This window comes from Bombina bombina, chromosome 3, assembly GCF_027579735.1.
Source record: "Bombina bombina isolate aBomBom1 chromosome 3, aBomBom1.pri, whole genome shotgun sequence".
Taxonomy (NCBI): Eukaryota; Metazoa; Chordata; class Amphibia; order Anura; family Bombinatoridae; genus Bombina; species Bombina bombina.
Genome location: NC_069501.1, coordinates 2,757,017 through 2,780,415, shown reverse-complemented (window position 1 = coordinate 2,780,415; position 23,399 = coordinate 2,757,017). Strand labels below are relative to the sequence as shown.

General features: G+C 41.1%; 1 protein-coding gene across 2 annotated transcripts in view; it reads right to left on the bottom strand.

Moving 5' to 3' along the window:
- Positions 1 to 1,710: 1,710 nt before the first annotated feature.
- LOC128651465 (histone-lysine N-methyltransferase PRDM9-like) overlaps positions 1,711 to 23,399 on the bottom strand; it is a 41,607-nt gene continuing 19,918 nt past the window's right edge. For both annotated transcript variants that reach the window (XM_053704509.1, XM_053704508.1), the window contains one exon: positions 1,711 to 2,942. In XM_053704509.1, the coding sequence (XP_053560484.1) occupies positions 2,269 to 2,942 (674 nt within the window). In that variant the 3' untranslated portion in view covers positions 1,711 to 2,268. The remainder of the gene's footprint in view (positions 2,943 to 23,399) is intronic.

The window sequence follows — 23,399 nt, the reverse complement described above, 5'->3', positions numbered from 1 at the left end:
ATTTATTGATAGTGTAGTGTTAGGTTTAATTGTAACTTAGGTTAGGATTTATTTTACAGATAATTTTGTATTTCTTTTAGCTAGGCAGCTATTAAATAGTTATTAACTATTTAATAGCTATTGTACCTGGTTAAAATAAATACAAAGTTGCCTGTAAAATAAATATAAATCCTAAAATAGCTACAATATAATTATTATTTATATTGTAGCTATATTAGGGTTTATTTTACAGGTAAGTATTTAGCTTTAAATAGGAATAATTTATTTATTAAGATTTATTTTATTTAGTTAGATAAAAATTATATTTAACTTATGGGGGTGTTAGTGTTAGGGTTAGACTTAGCTTTAGGGGTTAATACATTTATTATAGTAGCGGTGAGGTCTGGTCGGCAGATTAGGGGTTAATAATTGTAGGTAGGTAGCGGCGACGTTGGGGGGGGGCAGATTAGGGGTTAATAAATATTATGTAGGTGTCGGCGGTGTTAGGGGCAGCAGATTAGGGGTACATAGGAATAATGTAGGTGGCGGCGGTGTGCAGTCGGCAGATTAGGGGTTAAAAAAATTTAATAGAGTGGCGGCGATGTGGGGGGACCTCGGTTTAGGGGTGCATAGGTAGTTTATGGGTGTTAGTGTACTTTAGAGCACAGTAGTTAAGAGCTTTATGAACCGGCGTTAGCCCAGAAAGCTCTTAACTCCTGGCTTTTCTCTGCGGCTGGAGTCTTGTCGTTAGATTTCTAACCCTCACTTCAGCCTCTAAAGTGACTCTAAATACCAGCGTTAGAAAGATCCCATTGAAAAGATAGGATACGCAATTGACGTAAGGGGATCTGCGGTATGGAAAAGTCGCGGCTGGAAAGTGAGCGTTAGACCCTTACCTACAAGACTCTAAATACCAGCGGTAGGACAAAACCAACGTTAGGACCCCCTAACGCTGGTTTTGACGGCTAACGCAGAACTCTAAATCTAGGCGACTGTTTGCCTTAAAGGGAGGATGGCAGAGCAACACTGGAAGAGGCACTGGAACTTCCTTGCGACATCCAGAAGCTGACACCAAAACTCTACTAAGGACATTACATGGCATCCAACAACTCCCCTGTCCTCTCCTTTGAGGACAATAAAAAAATAATCTTCAGCAGAGCACCTCTCTGCCAACCTCCATGAAAGGAGGCAAATAACTACTGGGAGGGTAGGGGAAGTGGGAGGGATATTCTATACTCTGTTTTGGGGTGTCTTTGCCTCCTCCTAGTGGCCAGGTAAAATATTTCCCATAGGTTATGAATTGAAGTCGTGGACTCTAACTTCCATTAGAAAGAAAAATGTGGTCTCTTATGGGGCCTTATGAGTTTGGCATCAGGATCAGTGTAGATAGTGCGTAGCTTAGGTGTGAATATTGTGTATTTAGCTATTATATATATCTGGTTAAATATATGTTTAATTCATTAAGGCGAATCAGTGCTGAGGAGGGTAGGGCTACGCCAATCTACTGAACTGCACATGTGCAAACAATGATTACCGTTTGTGATTGGCTAACAAGAGTCCCTTTGTTCTGTGGGGAGAACCACATTATTCATTGCACAGTTCCCAGAGATGCTGGTACGTTATCAACCGCTTACAATATATGTTTAATTTATATCAGGACCCTGACTCTCCATCTCTTCTCTCCTGGCACATTTATTACTTACTGGAAATAAATGCACGGTTACACCTGGGCACAATAATGTGTTTATTCTTAAGCTCCCTTTACATTTAATATATATATATGTAATAAAAGTTACGTTATCCTACTACAAAACACAGTAATCTGAGAACAGTTACACAGCTGCCTCAGGAATTTTATATCCAATGGTAACGAAGGACGGTCCAGGATGGGAAGTCAGACAAGGTACGTGTGAGGGGGTGAATTTGATTAAATAAGTGTTGAGATTCACCAAGATTAGTTTGCTTACAAGCTGCCTAAAGAGAAAAGGAATACATTATAACTATTTGGGGCCAGGTTAGCAATATCCATCATATAAGCAGATCCTGCAGTCATGTAGCAGAGCATACTCTTCAGACAACTGCACAGGAGATGGGGGAACAGGAGCTTGGATCTAAATTTGTAACCAGATACAAGAATTATGTAAAGTGCTGTTTTAGTAATGACCAAAACTTGGGGGGGGAGGGGGTTGCCAGGACGTCTGAAAAAAGTCAAACTTATTAACGTAGAGGGTCTCTCATGGCTGGAGATCCCAGAATAACCAGAAAAAAGGGTTATGGTTTTGGGCACTTTTACCGTTTCTCCGCCATATGAACTCTTTCATGTCTAACCAGGGCAGATTTAACTCGGAAGCAACTGCCACAAACCCTGCAAGAGTAAGGTTTCTCCCCAGTGTGTGTCCTGATATGGATCAGAAGGTAGGAGCTGTGCGTGAAGGTCTTGCCACACTCTGTGCATGCGTGCGGCCTCTCACCCCTATGACCACGCTGGTGTCTGAAGAGATTGGAGCTCTGAGTAAAGCTTTTCCCACACTCTGTGCACACATAGGGCCGCTCTCTAGTGTGGACTCGCTGATGCATAACTAGGTGCGACCTGCACTTAAAACTCTTATCACATCTTAGGCACTCGTAGGGCTTCTTCCAGGACAGCTTCCTGTGCAGAGGCCGGCTGTCCGTCTTGCTGGAACATCGTCTGTTGTTCTCACTGGACATTAAGCTCTTTGTCCTGTGCTCAGGGTGAAGGCTTTCAGCTGACACAGTCAAAGGACCCAACACTTCATCATTCTCTTTAGTAAGGGTTTTACAAGTGGGGGATTTTCTGGCTGATTTGCCGGGTTTCCTGCCAAATAGCTGTGCTTCCCCTGCTGAAGAATTCTGTGAGGTGACACAATCTTCAACCGTCCAATGCCAAGAATTTAGCTCCATCTGAGAACCTTCTTGCTTAATCTGTATTACAGGCAAGTCATCTACAAGAGAGACAACAAGAATTATACACTTCAGCAGTATTTTCAGCTAATTTTTAAACCCTTGAAGGCCGCCACTTAACTCAGTGCATCTGACAGTTTTTCACAGCTAGAAATCGCTAGTTCATGTGTGACATATAGATAATAGGTATATGACTAAGTGCCAAGAAAATGAACAAAAGGCCTCCTAGCTGACTTCGGGGGAGTCAAATTGGAATTTTTGTGTACAAAGCGCCTCAGAGAGGCCGAGGCGACTAGGGTGGATTGGGAAAATCCCAACAATGTCGGTATGGCTATAGCAAGAGCTAAGATACTGGTCTTAGTTGGTGAACATAACGATATATAGTGTGTATCAATTTGTGGTTTTGCCCAATCACAGTGAATTATAGTAGTAAAACAGTAGCAATCACTATATACGGTTAGTAGGATACGTCTCCTTGTAGATGAACGTAATGGTATATATGGAGTGTATCAGATTGTTCTAAAATGTAATTTAATACAATCACAGTAAAAACAGAATTTATGCTTACCTGATAAATTTCTTTCTCTTGCGATGTATCGAGTCCACGGATTCATCCAATACTTGTGGGATATTCTCCTTCCCAAAAGGAAGTGGCAAAGAGAGCACCCACAGCAGAGCTGTCTATATAGCCCCTCCCCTAACTATACCCCCCAGTCATTCGACCGAAGGCTAGGAAGAAAAAGGAGAAACTATAGGGTTCAGAGGTGACTGAAGATTTAAAAAGAAATACTACCTGTCTTAAATAGACAGGGCGGGCCGTAGACTCAATACATCGCAAGAGAAAGAAATTTATCAGGTAAGCATAAATTCTGTTTTCTCTTGCAAGATGTATCAAGCCCACGGATTCATCCAATACTTGTGGGATACCAATACCAAAGCTTTAGGACATGGATGAAGGGAGGGACAAGACAGGTACCTAAACGGAAGGCACCACTGCTTGTAGAACCTTTCTCCCAAAAATAGACTCCAAAGAAGCAAAAGTATCAAATTTGGAAAAAGTATGAAGCGAAGACCAAGTCGCAGCCTTACAAATCTGTTCAACAGAAGCCTCATTTTTAAAAGCCCATGTGGAAGCCACCGCTCTTGTAGAGTGAGCAGTAATTCTTTCAGGTGGCTGCTGGCCAGCAGTCTCATAAGCCAAACGGATGATGCTTTTCAGCCAAAAAGAAAGAGAGGTTGCCGTAGCCTTTTGACCTCTCCGCTTTCCAGAATAGACAACAAACAATGAAGATGTTTGACAGAAATATTTAGTTGCTTGTAAGTAGAACTTTAAAGCACGAACCACATCTAGGTTGTGCAACAGACGTTCCTTCTTGGAAGAAGGATTAGGACACAGAGAAGGAACAACAATTTCCTGATTGATATTCCTATTAGAAACAACCTTAGGAAGAAACCCAGGTTTGGTACGCAAAACCACCTTATCGGCATGGAAAACAAGATAAGGGGAGTCACACTGTAAAGCAGATAACTCAGAAACTCTTCAAGCCGAAGAGATAGCTACCAAAAACAGAAGTTTCCAAGATAAGAGCTTAATATCTATGGAATGCATAGGTTCAAACGGAACCCCTTGAAGAACTTTAAGAACCAAATTTAAACTCCATGGCGGAGCAACAGGTTAAAACACAGGCTTGATTCTAACTAAAGCCTGACAAAATGCCTGAATGTCTGGAACATCTGCCAGACGCTTGTGTAAAAGGATAGACAAAGCAGATATTTGTCACTTTAAGGAACTAGCTGATAATCCCTTCTCTAATCCTTCTTGGAGAAAAGCTAATAGCCTAGGAATCCTGATCTTACTCCATGAGTAACCCTTGAAATCACACCAGTAAAGATATTTACGCCATATCTTATGATAGATTTTTCTGGTGACAGGCTTTCGAGCCTGAATCAAGGTATCAATGACCGATTCAGAGAAACCACGCTTTGCTAAAATCAAGCGTTCAATCTCCAAGCAGTCAGACGCAGAGAACGTAGGTTTGGATGCTTGAATGGACCTTGAATCAGAAGGTCCTGCCTCAGCGGCAGAGACCATGGTGGGAAGGATGACATGTCCACCAGGTCTGCATACCAAGTCCTGCGTGGCCATGCAGGTGCTATCAGAATCACTGAAGCTCTCTCCTGCTTGATTCTGGCAAATCAGACGAGGAAGGAGTGGGAATGGTGGTAACACATAGGCCAGGTTGAAGGACCAGGGCATTGCTAGAGCATCTATCAGTACTGCCTGGGGATCCCTTGACCTGGACCCGTAACAAGGAAGTTTGGCGTTCTGACGAGACGCCATCAGATCTAATTCTGGTGTGCCCCATAGTCGAATCAGTTGGGCAAACACCTCCGGATGGAGCTCCCACTCCCCCAGATGAAAAGTCTGTCGACTTAGGAAATCCGCCTCCCAGTTCTCTACTCCTGGGATATGGATTGATGAAAGATTGCTGGCAAGAGTGAGTCTCTGCCCATCGAATTATTTTGGAAACCTCTATCATCGCTAGAAAACTCCTTGTTCTCCCTTGATGATTGATATAAGCTACAGTCGTGATGTTGTCCAACTGAAATCTGATGAATTTGGCCGCAGCCAGTTGAGGCCACACCTGAAGCGCATTGAATATCGCTCTCAGTTCCAGAATGTTTATCGGGAGGAGAGTCTCCTCCTGAGACCATAACCCCTGAGCTTTCAGGGAGTTCCAGACTGCACCCCAGCCCAGCAGGCTGGCATCTGTCGTAACTATGATCCATATTGTCAGCTTATGTATCCCTATATTTTTTTGATATGTAACTATGATCCACTCTGGTCTGCGGAAACACATTCCCTGAGACAGGTGGACCGGTGATAACCACCAGGGAAGAGAATCTCTGGTCTCCTGATCCAGATCTATCTGAGGAGATAAATCTGCATAATCCCCATTCCACTGTTTGAGCATGCATAGTTGCAGTGGTCTGAGGTGTAAGCGAGCAAATGGAACTATGTCCATTGCCGCTACCATAAGTCCGATTACATCCATACACTGAGCCACTGACGGCCGCAGAATGGAATGAAGAGCTCGGCAGGTGTTTACGAGTTTTAATTTCCTGACCTCCGTCAGAAATATTTTCATTTCTACCGAGTCTATCAGAGTTCCTAGGAAGGAAACCTTTGTGAGAGGGAAGAGAGAACTCTTTTTTTATGTTCACCTTCCACCCATGAGACCTTAGGAAAGCCAACACGATGTCCGTGTGAGACTTGGCTAGTTGGAAAGTTGACGCTTGAATTAAGATGTCGTCTAGATAAGGCGCCACTGCTATGCCCCGCGGTCTTAGAACCGCTAGGAGGGACCCAAGCACTTTTGTGAAAATTCTGGAAGCCGTGGTCAACCTGAAGGGAAGGGCCACGAACTGGTAATGTCTGTCCAGAAAGGCGAACCTGAGGAATCGGTGATGATCTCTGTGGATAGGGATGTGCAGATACGCATCATTTAAGTCCACGGTGGTCATATATTGACCCTCCTGGATCAGTGGCAGAATAGTCCGAATAGTCTCCATCTTGAAAGACGGGACTCTGAGGAATTTGTTTAGGATCTTGAGATCCAAGATTGGTCTGAAAGTTCCTTCTTTTTTGGGAACCACAAACAGGTTGGAGTAAAACCCTTGCCCCTGTTCCGCTCTTGGAACCGGGTGAATCACTCCCATGGTATGTAGGTCGTCTACACAGCGTAAGAACGCCTCTCTTTTTGTCTGATTTGCAGACAATTGAGAAATGTGAAATCTCCCCCTTGGGGGGGAATCCTTGAAGTCCAGAAGATATCCCTGGGAAACAATTTCTAAAGCCCAGGAATCGTGAACATCTCTTGCCCAAGCCTGAGTGAAGAGAGAGAGTCTGCCCCCTACTAGATCCGGTCCCAGATCGGGGGCCACCCCTTCATGCTGTCTTGGAGGTAGCTGCAGGCTTCTTGGCCAATTTACCCTTGTTCCAGGCCTGGTTAGGTCTCCAGGCTGACTTGGATTGAGCAAAATTCCCCTCTTGCTTTGCAGCAGGGGAAGCTAAAGCGTGACCACTCTTGAAGATTCGAAAGGAACGCAAATTATTTTGTTTGGTCTTGATTTTATTTGTTTTATCCTGAGGGAGGGTATGGCCCTTCCCTCCAGTGATGTCTGAAATAATTTCCTTCAGTTCAGGCCCGAATAGGGTCTTACCTTTGAAAGGGATGGTCAAAAGCGTTGATTTTGATGACACATCAGCCGACCAGGACTTAAGCCATAATGCTCTACGCACTAAAATGGCAAAACCTGAATTTTTTGCCGCTAATTTAGCCAATTGGAAAGCGGCATCTGTAATGAAAGAATTAGCCAGCTTAAGAGCCTTAATTCTATCCAGAATATCATCTAATGGGTTCTCCCCCTGGAGAGCCTCCTCTAGAGCCTCGAACCAAAAAGCAGCTGCAGTAGTTACAGGAACAATGCATGCAATAGGTTGGAGAAGAAAACCTTGATGAACAAAAATTTTCTTTAGGAGACCCTCTAATTTTTTATCCATAGGATCTTTGAAAGCACAACTGTCTTCAATAGGTATAGTTGTACGCTTAGCTAGTGTAGAAATAACTCCCTCTACCTTAGGGACCATCTGCCATGAGTCCCGCATAGTGTCAGATATGGGAAACATTTTCTTAAAAGTAGGAGGGGGAGCGAACGGTATACCTGGTCTATCCCACTCCTTAGAAACAATATCCGCAATCCTCTTAGGGACCGGAAAAACATCAGTGTAAACAGGAAACTCTAAGTATTTGTCCATTTTACACAACTTCTCTGGAACCACAATAGGGTCACAATCATCCAGAGTTGCAAATACCTCCCTGAGCAACAAGCAGAGGTGTTCTAGCTTGAATTTAAAGGCCATCATATCAGAGTCTGTCTGAGGGAGCGTCTTTCCTGAATCAGAAATCTCTCCCTCAGATAGCAAATCCCGTACCCCTACTTCAGAACATTGTGAGGGTATATCAGATACGGCTACTAAAGCGTCAGAAAGCTCAGCATTTGTTCTTAACCCAGAGCTATCACGCTTCCCTTGCAACCCAGGCAGTTTAGATAAAACCTCTGTGAGGGTAGAATTCATAACTGCTGCCATGTCTTGTAAGGTAAATGAATTAGACGCACTAGAAGTACTTGGAGTCGCTTGTGCGGGCGTAACTGGTTGTGACACTTGAGGAGAACTAGATGGCATAATATCATTTCTTTCTGTCTGAGAATCCTCTAGTGCTACATTTTTAAGTGCTACAATATGCTCTTTAAAATTTATAGACATATCAGTACAAGTGGGACACATTCTAAGAGGGGGTTCCACAATGGCTTCTAAACATATTGAACAAGGAGTTTCCTTGATGTCAGACATGTTAAACAGGCTAGTAATGAGACAAGCAAGCTTGGAAAACACTTTATTCAATGTAAAACAACAATTTAAAAAAAAACAGTACTGTGCCTTTAAGAGAAAAAAACATGTACACGTTCTGCAAAACTGCTTAAAAATGCACCAAATCCTTCAAAATTTGAGAGTAAATAGTACATACCGGTAACATTTAAAATAAACTCTTGCTTGAAGAAAATAAAACTAATATTTTGTCACCACAATCACTTTACCCTTCCTTATTGCTTAGAGCCGGCAAAGAGAATGACTGGGGGGTGGAGTTAGGGGAGGAGCTATATAGACAGCTCTGCTGTGGGTGCTCTCTTTGCCACTTCCTGTTGGGAAGAAGAATATCCCACAAGTATTGGATGAATCCGTGGACTCGATGCATCTTGCAAAAGAAATAATAATTCATATACAGTAGCGATCTGCAGTCAGTTGTGTGCAAATAGCAATAAAGGGATGATAGAAGACAATATAAAATCACAGTATGCAATCATAAATAAAATCAGGGATCCATGATGATAAATTAAATGAGTTAAATGACTTGATAGTAGGTGGTAGCTTGCGCTATTAGAGGTGTCTATCTCAACTACATGATGGTGGTCTGTACTTGGGAATATTCCCAATATTATCTTTTGTATCTGTACAATCTACACTATCGATCTTTAATTTACAGGTATACTCAGGAGGATTCTGGACAATACAAGGAGCCATTAGGACCTAAACTGAGGACCACTCCTATCAAATCCAAAGTTGGTCTATTATTTTCATCTCATTTTTTACCCCTCTCTCACATTGGAGTTATCACACTGACTTGTTTTTTGTTTTTTTTGCTGTTGTCATTCCCACTGGTCCACATCGGACTGGCTGCAGTGCTTTTTTGTTTTTCCACATTTTTTCATAGATTTGTACAAATCTTTTTATTTTTGGCATTTTAAATGTTCTAATATTAACACTTTATTGACACTTATCCTGTATTTGAGTCATCACATTTCCGGTACCATTTGATTTATCAACCGGATCTTCTAACCGGACTTACCACTCCCATTTGGGACTAGGCACTTTCACTTTTGAAGATCACCCTCATGCGGGTCTTGTAGTTTAATCACATCCTCTGTCCATATTTTTTCATTTTCAACTAAGCTTATCGCTCATATTCAAGTATATGTCTGCATAAATCATTTCTATTATTGTCATTTGAACAATGTACACAGACACAAGGTTTTAATCTACCACCAAGTACAGACCACCATCGTATAGTTGATAGACACCTCCAATAGCACAAGCTACCACCTACTATCAAGTCATTTAACTCATTTAATTTATCATCATGGATCCATGATTTTATTTATGGTTGCTTACTGTGATTTTATACTGTCTTCTATCATCCCTTTATTGCTATTTGCACACAACTGACTGCAGATCTCTACTGTTTAAATTACTGTTATTTTACTGTGATTGTATTAAATTACATTTTAGAACAATCTGATATACTCCATATATACCGTTACGATCATCTACAAGGAGACGTATCCTACTAACCGTTATAGTATATAGTGATTGCTACTGTTTTACTACTATAATTCACTGTGATTGTGCAAAACCACAAATTGATACACTCTATATATTGTTATGTTCACCAACTAAAACAGGCATTCCAATAACCGTTAGTCACACCTACCCTGTCGGAATTTTCACCAACTAGGACCGGTATCCTAGCTCATTGGCGCCCCCTGGCTGCTAGGCTAGGCCCCAAAAAAGTTAGCTACTAGCCTCAGCCAGCTTACTGGCCAGGGAAGCCCCCATGCTTGCTACTGCAGCTCCTACCTGGTGGATTCTTTCAGATTTTAGCTACCTTGGATGATTCTGATTCAATGGTCATAGTTACTCCCAAGAAGGCTAGTAAGCTTAATAAGTTTTTTGATGTTCCCTCCGTGGCGGAAGTTTTTCCTGTTCCGGATTGGGTTTCAGAGATTATTTCTCGGGAATGGGAGATGCCTGGAATTCTTTTTTCCCCTTCTCCTATTTTTAGGAAGATGTTTCCTATTGCGGATTCTATTAAGGAATCTTGGCAGACAGTTCCCTAAGGTAGAGGGATCTATTTCCACTGTGGCTAAGAGGACCACTATTCCTATTGAGGATAGTTGTACTTTTAAGGATCCCATGGATAAGAAGTTGGAGGCTTTGCTTAAGAGGATTTATGTTCACCTTGCTATAGCCATACCCACATTGTTCGGATTTTCCCAGTCCACCCTAGTCACCTCGGCCTCTCTGAGGCGCTTTGCACACACCAATTCAAAATTGACATAAAGATAACATTGTGCTCACCCCCTTGGAGTTATTGAAGACTCAGCTCTTATTAATTAAAATGCAAGTCTGTCAAAAGCACTGAAAAAAGGGGCAGTCTGCAGAGGCTGGGATACAAGGTAATCACAGAGGTAAAAAGTGTATTAAAGGGACACTGAACCCAAATTTTTTCTTTCGTGATTCAGATAGAGCATGAAATTTTAAGCAACTTTCTAATTTACTCCTATTATCAAATGTTCTTAATTCTCTTGGTATCTTTATTTGAAATGCAAGAATGTAAGTTTAGATGCCGGCCCATTTTTTGTGAACAACCTAGGTTGTCCTTGCTGATTGGTGGATAAATTCTTCCACCAATCAAAAACTGCTGTCCAGAGTTCTGAACCAAGAAAAAAAAGCTTAGATGCCTTCTTTTTCATATAAAGATAGCAAGAGAACGAAGAAACATTGATAATAGGAGTAAATTAGAAAGTTGCTTAAAATTGCATGTTCTATCTGAATCACGAAAGAAAAAATTTGGGTTCAGTGTCCCTTTAATATAACCGTGTGGGAATAGGTAATAAAGGGATTATCTATTTTATTGAACAATAAAAATTCTGGAACTGTCCCTTTAAGGGAGATTGAATAGAGGTTAGGAAGGGGACAGTGACAAAGTCATGTACAGATGGGGATAGCTGATGGCTGAGGTGCAATTCCTAGGTCTTGTTGCCAACATCATTTATGGCAATAACTTACAAGATAAATGGCAGATCACAAAATGCCTGTGACCCAGTTGAGGAAACTCTGGGTTATAAGAGGTTGCAGATAACGACACTACACTAATTCACTAACCATGGAGAACACACACGCACATACCCATCCTATAACCACGCGCAATATACGCACACGCACGTACCCATGCTTTAACCACACACAATATACACACACCCATGTAAGTACCCATCCTATAGCCACGCACAATATAAACACACGCACATACCCATGCTTTAACCACACACAATATACACACTCCCATGTACGTACCCATCCTATAGCCACGCACAATATACGCACACGCACATACCCATGCTTTAACCACACACAATATACACACCCACGTAAGTACCCATCCTATAGCCACGCACAATATACGCAAACGCACGTACCCATGCTTTAACCACACACAATATACACACACCCATGTACATACCCATCCTATAGCCACGCACAATATACGCACACGCACATACCCATGCTTTAACCACACACAATATACACACACCCATGTACGTACCCATCCTATAGCCACACGCACATACCCATGCTTTAACCACACACAATATACACACCCACGTAAGTACCCATCCTATAGCCACGCACAATATACGCACACGCACGTACCCATGCTTTAACCACACACAATATACACACACCCATGTACATACCCATCCTATAGCCACGCACAATATACGCACACACACATACCCATGCTTTAACCACACACAATATACACACACCCACGTAAGCACCCATCCTATAACCACGCACAATATACGCACACGCACGTACCCATGCTTTAACCACACAGAATATACACACACCCATGTAAGTACCCATCCTATAGCTACGCACAATATAAACACACGCACATACCCATGCTTTAACCACACACAATATACACACACCCATGTACGTACCCATCCTATAGCCACGCACAATATACGCACACGCACATACCCATGCTTTAACCACACACAATATACACACCCACATAAGTACCCATCCTATAGCCTGCACAATAGACATGTTTAACAGGCTAGTAATGAGACAAGCAAGCTTGGAAAACACTTTATTCAAAGTAAAACAACAATTTAAAAAAAACGGTACTGTGCCTTTAAGAGAAAAAAACATGTACACGTTCTGCAAAACTGCTTAAAAATGCACCAAATCCTTCAAAATTTTTACAGTATATGTAGTAAGCCTTAGTAAGGTTGCACCACCAGTAAAAAATGAAATTAACCCCTTAATACCAAAACCGGATTGACAAGAGTAAAAAAACGGAATATATACAGTCAGCACCTTGCCACAGCTCTTCTGTGGCGCCTACCTGCCCTTAGGGGTTGAATTTGAGGGAATAAAGCTTCGTTTTGGCCCCAAAACCGCTTCAGGACCCTCCAATGTTGCAGCTTGCTGTCCAAAATGAATAAAAACTGTGCATCTAAGGTGCAAAATTAGGCCCCACCCACCTCTTACACGATGTCTGTTGGGCCTTAAAGTGACACCTCAAGTGTTAAAAATAGCCATGTGGGATGTAAATCCCAAAAATAAGCCAAATGAACCCTCTCAATAAAAGTTCCAAAACGTTTTACCCAATTTAAAAAAAAAAAGTTTGCTCTAGTGTCAACCAGCAGAGTAATTTAGCCCTTATGTAAGCTTGAAATACTACCCAAGTATTTGATTACAGCCTACCCTTCTCCCCTCATGGGGATAATGTCAGCCCTTTTCTGGAAATATCAGTCTTTCTAGAAAAAAATGACTGAACATACCTCAGTGCAGCATAGCCTGCAATACCGTTCCTCAACTGAAGTTTCTACAGAATCTATCAGAGTCCCTAGGAAGGAAACTCTTGTAAGTGGGGATAGAGAACTCTTTTCCTCGTTCACTTTCCACCCATGCGATCTCATTAATGCCAGTACTACGTCCGTATGAGACTTGGCAATTTTAAAGTTTGACGCCTGTATCAGGATGTTGTCTAAATAAGGAGCCACTGATATGCCCCGCGGTCTTAGGACCGCCAGAAGTGACCCCAGAACCTTCGTAAAGATTCTTGGGACTGAAGCTAATCCAAAGGGAAGGGCTACAAACTGGTAATGCCTGTCTAGAAAGGCAAACCTGAGAAACTGATAATGATCTTTGTGTATCAGAATGTGAAGGTAAGCATCCTTTAAATCCACTGTAGTCATATATTGACCCTCCTGGATCATAGGTAGGATGGTAGGAATAGTTTCCATCTTGAATGATGGAACTCTGAGGAATTTGTTTAAGATCTTTAGATCCAAAATTGGTCTGAAGGTTCCCTCTTTTTTGGGAACCACAAACAGATTTGAGTAAAAACCCTGTCCCTGTTCCTCCTTTGGAACGGGATGGATCACTCCCATAACTAGGAGGTCTCGTACACAGTGTAAGAATGCCTCTTTCTTTATCTGGTTTGCAGATAATTGTGAAAGGTGAAATCTCCCTTTTGGGGGGGGAAGCTTTGAAATCCAGAAGATATCCCTGGGATATAATTTCCAGCGCCCAGGGATCCTGGACATCTCTTGCCCACGTCTGGGCAAAGAGTGAAAGTCTGCCCCCTACTAGATCCGTTACCGGATAGGGGGCCGTTCCTTCATGCTGTCTTAGAGGCAGTAGCAGGCGTTTTGGCCTGCTTACCTTTGTTCCAGGTCTGGTTTGGTCTCCAGACCGTCTTGGACAGAGCAAAAGTTCCCTCTTGTTTTGCATTAGAGGAAGTTGATGCCGCACCTGCCTTGAAGTTTCGAAAGGCACGAAAATTAGACTGTTTGGCCCTTGATTTGGACCTGTCCTGAGGAAGGGCATGACCTTTTCCTCCATTGATATCAGCAATAATCTCCTTCAAACCAGGCCCGAATAGGGTCTGCACCTTGAAGGGAATGTTAAGTAGCTTAGATTTTGAAGTCACGTCAGCTGACCATGATTTAAGCCATAGCGCCCTGCGCGCCTGTATAGCAAAACCAAAAGTCTTAGCCGTTAGTTTAGTCAAATGAACAATGGCATCAGAAACAAAAGAATTGGCTAGCTTAAGTGCCCTAATCTTGCCAAGTATGTCATCCAATGGAGTCGCTACCTGTAAAGCCTCTTCCAGAGACTCAAACCAGAACGCTGCAGCAGCAGTGACAGGAGCAATGCATGCAAGGGGCTGTAGGATAAAACCTTGTTGAATAAACATTTTCTTAAGGTAACCTCTAATTTTTTATCCATTGGATCTAAAAAAGCACAACTGTCCTCGACAGGGATAGTAGTACGCTTTGCTAGAGTAGAAACTGCTCCCTCCACCTTAGGGACTGTCTGCCATAAGTCCCGTGTGGTGGCGTCTATGGGAAACATTTTTCTAAAAATAGGAGGGGGAGAGAACGGCACACCTGGTCTATCCCATTCCTTAGTAATAATTTCTGTAAACCTTTTAGGTATTGGAAAAACATCAGTACACACCGGCACTGCATAGTATTTATCCAGTCTACACAATTTCTCTGGCACAGTCATTCAGAGCAGCTAAAACCTCTATGAGCAGCACGCGGAGGTGTTCAAGCTTAAATTTAAATGTAGAAATATCAGAATCAGGTATCCTACCTGAGTCAGAAACATCACCCACAGACTGAAGCTCTCCTTCCTCAGCTTCTGCATATTGTGAGGCAGTATCAGACATGGTTCTTAAAGCGTCAGTATGCTCTGCATTTCATCTAACCCCAGAGCTATCTCGCTTACCTCTAAATTCAGGTAGTCTGGCTAATACCGCTGACAATGTATTATCCATGACTGCCGCCATGTCTTGTAAAGTAATCGCTATGGGCGCCCTAGATGTACTTGGCGCCATTTGAGCATGAGTCCCTTGAGCGGGAGTCAAAGGATCTGACACGTGGGGAGAGTTAGTTGGCATAACTTCCCCCTCGTCAGATTCCTCTGGTGATAAATTTTTTAAAGACAGAATATGATCTTTATTGCTTAAAGTGAAATCAGTACATTTGGTACACATTCTAAGAGGGGGTTCCACCATGGCTTTTAAACATAATGAACAAGGAGTTTCCTCTATGTCAGACATGTTTACACAGACTAGCAATGAGACCAGCAAGCTTGGAAAACACTTTAAATCAAGTTAACAAGCAAATATAAAAAACGGTACTGTGCCTTTAAGAGAAATAAATTTTGTCCGAATTTAAAAAACAGTGAAAAAAGGCAGTTACACAAACGAAATTTTTACAGTGTGTAAAATAAGCTAACAGAGCATTGCACCCACTAGCAAATGGATGATTAACCCCTTAGTTCAAAAAACGGATCAAAAAACGTTTTTTTTTTTTTTTTTTTAACAGTCACAACAAACTGCGACAGCTCTGCTGTGGCCCTACCTTCCCCAATAAACGACTTTGGGAAGCCTTTGAGCCCTTTAGAGATGTCCTATAGCATTCAGGGGACTTCTGAGGAAAGCTGGATGTCTCAGTCTGTAATTTTAACTGCGCAAAAAAGCGCTAAAATAGGCCACTCCCACTCATACTACAACAGTGGAAAGCCTCAGGAAACTGTTTCTAGGCAAAATTTAAGCCAGCCATGTGGAAAAAACTAGGCCCCAATAAAGTTTTATCACCAAAGCATTTATAAAAACGATTAAACATGCCAGCAAACGTTTTATATTGCAATTTTATAAGGGTATAACCCCTGAGAGTAAGCATGATACCATTCGCTATTAAATCACTGTATTCAGGCTTAACTTACATTAATCCGGTATCAGCAGCATTTTCTAGCATTTCCTATTCTAGAAAAAATTGTAACTGCACATACCTCATAGCAGAGTAAACTGCACGCCATTCTCCCACTGAAGTTACCTCTCTCCTCAGACATATGTGAGAACAGCAATGGATCTTAGTTACAACCTGCTAAGATCATAGAAAACTCAGGCAGATTCTTCTTCTATTTACTGCCTGATATAAAATAGTACAACTCCAGTACCATTTAAAATAACAAACTTTTGATTGAAGATAAAAAAACTAACTATTTTTCACCACTCTCTCTTACTACCTCCATGCGTGTTGCAAGAGAATGACTGGATATGGCAGTTAGGGGAGGAGCTATATAGCAGCTCTGCTGTGGGTGTCCTCTTGCAACTTCCTGTTAGGAATGAGAGTATCCCACAAGTAATGGATGATCCGTGGACTGGATACACCTTACAAGAGAAAACGATATAGACGTTTTTTAACAGTCACACCAAACTGCCACAGCCTTGCTGTAGGCCTACCTTCCCCAACAAACGATTTTGGAAAGCCTAAAAGCCCTTTAGAGATGTCCTATAGCATTCAGGGGACTCCTGGAGGAAGCTGGATGTCTCAGTCTGTAAAAGTTACTGCGCAAAAAAAGCGCTAAATTAGGCCCCTCCCACTCATAGTAACACAGTGGAAAGCATCAGGAAACAGTTTCTAGGCAAATTTAAGCCAGCCATGTGGAAAAAACTAGGCCCCAATAAAGTTTTATCACCAAAGTATATATAAAAACGTTTAAACATGCCAGCAAACGTTTTATATTGTAAATATAAAAAAATATTACCTCAGAAAGTAAGCATGATACCAGTCGCTATTAAATCACTGTATTCAGGCTTACCTTACATAATTTTGGTATCAGCAGCATTTTCTAGCATTCACATCTTGTAGAAAAAATCTTAACTGCACATACCTCATAGCAGGATAACCTGCACGCCATTCCCCCGCTGAAGTTACCTCTCTCTTCAGTCATGTGTGAGAACAGCAATGGATCTTAGTTACAACCTGCTAAGATCATAGAAATCACAAGCAGATTCTTCTATTTTTCTGCCTGGGACAAAATAGTACAACTCCGGTACCATTTAAAAATAACAAACTTTTGATTGAAGCAAGATAACAGCTACATTTCACCACTTTCCTCTTACTACCTCCATGCTTATTGAGAGTTGCAAGAGAATGACTGGATATGGCAGTTAGGGGAGGAGCTATATAGCAGCTCTGCTGTGGGTGATCCTCTTGCAACTTCCTGTTGGGAAGGAGAATATCCCACAAGTAATGGATGATCCGTGGACTGGATACACCTTACAAGAGAAATATAGGCATGCGCATCCCTAATCTTACAGCCCGCACATGTAACAATCCTATAGCCACACACAATATACACATGCGCATCCGTAATCTTACAGCCCGCACACGTAACCATCCTATAGCCACACACAATATACGCATGCGCATCCCTAATCTTACAGCCCGCACACGTAACCATCCTATAGCCACGCACAATATACACATGCGCATCCCTAATCTTACTGCACACACACATACCCATCCTATAGCCATGCACATACATACCCATCCTATAGCCATGCACATACAAAATCTTACAGCATGCACACAGTCCCATTTTATAGCCAAGCACAATATATGTATGCGCATCCCTAATCTTACAGCCCGCACACGTAACCATCCTATAGCCACACACAATATACACATGCGCATCCCTAATCTTACAGCCCGCACACGTAACCATCCTATAGCCACACACAATATACGCATGTGCATCCCTAATCTTACAGCCCGCACACGTAACCATCCTATAGCCACACACAATATACGCATGCGCATCCCTAATCTTACAGCCCGCACACATAACCATCCTATAGCCACAAACAATATACGCATGCGCATCCCTAATCTTACAGCCCGCACACTTAACCATCCTATAGCCACACACAATATACGCATGCGCATCCCTAATCTTACAGCCCGCACACTTAACCATCCTATAGCCACAAACAATATACGCATGCGCATCCCTAATCTTACAGCCCGCACACTTAACCATCCTATAGCCACACACAATATATGCATGCGCATCCCTAATCTTATAGCACACACTTAACCATCCTATAGCCACACACAATATACGCATGCGCATCCCTAATCTTACAGCCCGCACACATAACCATCCTATAGCCACACACAATATACGCATCCGCATCCCTAATCTTACAGCCCGCACACGTAACCATCCTATAGCCACACACAATATACGCATGCGCATCCCTAATCTTACAGCCAGCACACGTAACCCTCCTATAGCCACACTCAATATACACATGGGCATCCCTAATCTTACAGCCCGCACACGTAACCATCCTATAGCCACACACAATATACGCATGCGCATCCCTAATCTTACAGCCCGCACACGTAACCATCCTATAGCCACACACAATATACACATGCGCATCCCTAATCTTACAGCCCGCACACGTAACCATCCTATAGCCACACACAATATACACATGCGCATCCCTAATCTTACAGCCCGCACACGTAACCATCCTATAGCCACACACAATATACACATGCGCATCCCTAATCTTACAGCACACACACGTAACCATCCCATAGCCACACACAATATACACATGCGCATCCCTAATCTTACAGCACATATACATACCCATCCTATAGTAATACACATATTTACATGCTGACATTATCTTACAGCACACACACATACCCATCCTATAGTGATACATTATATTCACATGCTGACATTATCTTACAACACACACACACATACCAATTGTAGTGATACACATTACATTCACATGCTGACATTATCTTACAGCACACACACATACCCATCCTATAGTGATACATTATATTCACATGGTGACATTATCTTACAGCACACACACATATCCATCCTATAGTGATACACATTATATTTACATGCTGACATTATCTTACAGCACACACACATATCCATCCTATAGTGATACATTATATTCACATGCTGACACTATCTTACAGCACACACACATTCCCATCCTATAGTGATACACATTATATTCACATGCTGACATTATCTTACAGCACACATATACCCATCCTATTGAGATAATTTATATTCACATGCTGGCATTATCTTACAGCACACACACATACCCATCCTAGTGATGCACATTATATTCAAATGCAGACATCATCTTACAGCACACACACATTCCCATCCTATAGTGATACACATTATATTCACATGCTGACATTATCTTACAGCACACACACATACCCATCCTATAGTGATACACATTATATTCACATGCTGACATTATCTTACAGCACACACACCCATCCTATAGTGATACACATTATATTCACATGCTGACATTATCTTACAGCACACACACATACCCATCCTATAGTGATACATTATATTCACATGCTGACATTCTCTTACAGCACACATACCCATCCTATAGTGATACACATTATATTCACATGCTGACATTATCTTACAGCACACATACCCATCCTATAGTGATACACATTATATTCACATGCTGACATTATCTTACAGCACACATACCCATCCTATAGTGATACACATTATATTCACATGCTGACATTATCTTACAGCACACACACATACCCATCCTATAGTGATACATTATATTCACATGCTGACATCATCTTACAGCACACACACATACCCATCCTATAATGATACACATTATATTCACATGCTGACATTATCTTACAGCACACACACATTACCATCCTATAATGATACACATTATCTTACAGCACACACACATACCCATCCTAGTGATGCACATTATATTCAAATGCAGACATTATCTTACAGCACACACACATTACCATCCTATAGTGATACACATTATATTCACATGCTGACATTATCTTACAGCACACACACATACCCATCCTATAGTGATACACATTATATTCACATGCTGACATTATCTTACAGCACACATACCCATCCTATAGTGATACACATTATATTCACATGCTGACATTATCTTACAGCACACACAGATACCCATCCTATAGTGACACATTATATTCACATGCTGACATTATCTTACAGCACACACACATACCCATCCTATAGTGACACATTATATTCACATGCTGACATTATCTTACAGCACACACACATACCCAGCCTATAGTGATCTGTTATATTCACATGGTGACATTATCTTACAGCACACACACATACCCATCCTATAGTGACACATTATATTCACATGCTGACATTATCTTACAGCACACACACATACCCATCCTAGAGTGATACATTATATTCACATGCTGACATTATCTTACAGCACACACACATACCCATCCTAGAGTGATACACATTATATTCACATGCTGACATTATCTTACAGCACACACACATACCCAGCCTATAGTGATCTGTTATATTCACATGGTGACATTATCTTACAGCACACACACATACCCATCCTATAGTGACACATTATATTCACATGCTGACATTATCTTACAGCACACACACATGCCCATCCTATAGTGATACACATATTCACATGCTGACATTATCTTATAGCACACACACATACCCATCCTATAGTGATACATTATATTCACATGCTGACATTATCTTACAGCACACACACATGCCCATCCTATAGTGATAAACATATTCACATGCTGACATTATCTTACAGCACACACACATACCCATCCTATAGTGATACACATTATTTATATTCACATGCTGACATTATCTTACAGCACACACACATACCCATCCTATAGTGACACATTATATTCACATGCTGACATTATCTTACAGCACACACACATACCCATCCTAGAGTGATACATTATATTCACATGCTGACATTATCTTACAGCACACACACATACCCATCCTAGAGTGATACACATTATATTCACATGCTGACATTATCTTACAGCACACACTCATACCCATCCTATAGTGATACATTATATTCACATGCTGACATTATCTTACAGCACACACAAATACCCATCCTATAGTGATACATTATATTCACATGCTGACATTATCTTACAGCACACACTCATACCCATCCTATAGCCATGCAAAATCTGTTAGTGATACACATTATATTAACATGTTGATAATATTTTTCAGCACACACACATACCCATCCTATAATGATACATTAAATTCACATCCTGACATCTTACTGCACATACCCATCCTATAGTGATACACATTATATTCACATGCTGACATTATCTTACAGCACACACACATTCCCATCCTATAGTGATACACATTATATTCACATGCTGACATTATCTTACAGCACACACACATACCCATCCTATAGTGATACATTATATTCACATGCTGACATTATCTTACAGCACACACACATACCCATCCTATAGTGATACACATTATATTCACATGCTGACATTATCTTACAGCACACATACCCATCCTATAGTGATACACATTATATTCACATGCTGACATTATCTTACAGCACACATACCCATCCTATAGTGATACACATTATATTCACATGCTGACATTATCTTACAGCACACACACATGCCCATCCTATAGTGATACACATATTCACATGCTGACATTATCTTATAGCACACACACATACCCATCCTATAGTGATACATTATATTCACATGCTGACATTATCTTACAGCACACACACATGCCCATCCTATAGTGATAAACATATTCACATGCTGACATTATCTTACAGCACACACACATACCCATCCTATAGTGATACACATTATTTATATTCACATGCTGACATTATCTTACAGCACACACACATACCCATCCTATAGTGATACACATTATATTCACATGCTGACATTATCTTACAGCACACACACATGCCCATCCTATAGTGATACATTATATTCATATGCTGACATTATCTTACAGCACACACACATACCCATCCTATAATGATACACATTATATTCACATGCTGACATTATCTTACAGCACACACACATTACCATCCTATAATGATACACATTATATTCACATGCTGACATTATCTTACAGCACACACACATACCCATCCTATAGTGATAAATTATATTCACATGCTGACATTATCTTACAGCACACATACCCATCCTATAGTGATACACATTATATTCACATGCTGACATTATCTTACAGCACACACACATACACATCCTATAGTGATACACATTATATTCACATGCTGACATTATCTTACAGCACACACACATACCCATCCTATAGTGATACACATTATATTCACATGCTGACATTATCTTACAGCACACACACATACCCATCCTATAGTGATACACATTATATTCACATGCTGACATTATCTTACAGCACACACACATTCCCATCCTATAGTGATACATTATATTCATATGTTGACATTATCTTACAGCACACACACATGCCTATCCTATAGTGATACACATTATTTATATTCACATGCTGACATTATCTTACAGCACACACACATACCCATCCTATAGTGATACACATTATATTCACATGCTGACATTATCTTACAGCACACACTCATACCCATCCTATAGTGATACATTATATTCATATGCTGACATTATCTTACAGCACACACTCATACCCATCCTATAGTGATACATTATATTCACATGCTGACATTATCTTACAGCACACACTCATACCCATCCTATAGTGATACACATTATATTCACATGCTGACATTATCTTACAGCACACACACATGCCCATCCTATAGTGATAAACATATTCACATGCTGACATTATCTTACAGCACACACACATACCCATCCTATAGTGATACACATTATTTATATTCACATGCTGACATTATCTTACAGCACACACACATACCCATCCTATAGTGATACACATTATATTCACATGCTGACATTATCTTACAGCACACACACATGCCCATCCTATAGTGATAAACATATTCACATGCTGACATTATCTTATAGCACACACACATGCCCATCCTATAGTGATACACATTATATTCACATGCTGACATTATCTTACAGCACACACACATGCCTATCCTATAGTGATACACATTATATTCACATGCTGACATTATCTTACAGCACACACACATACCCATCCTATAGTGATACACATTATATTCACATGCTGACATTATCTTACAGCACACACA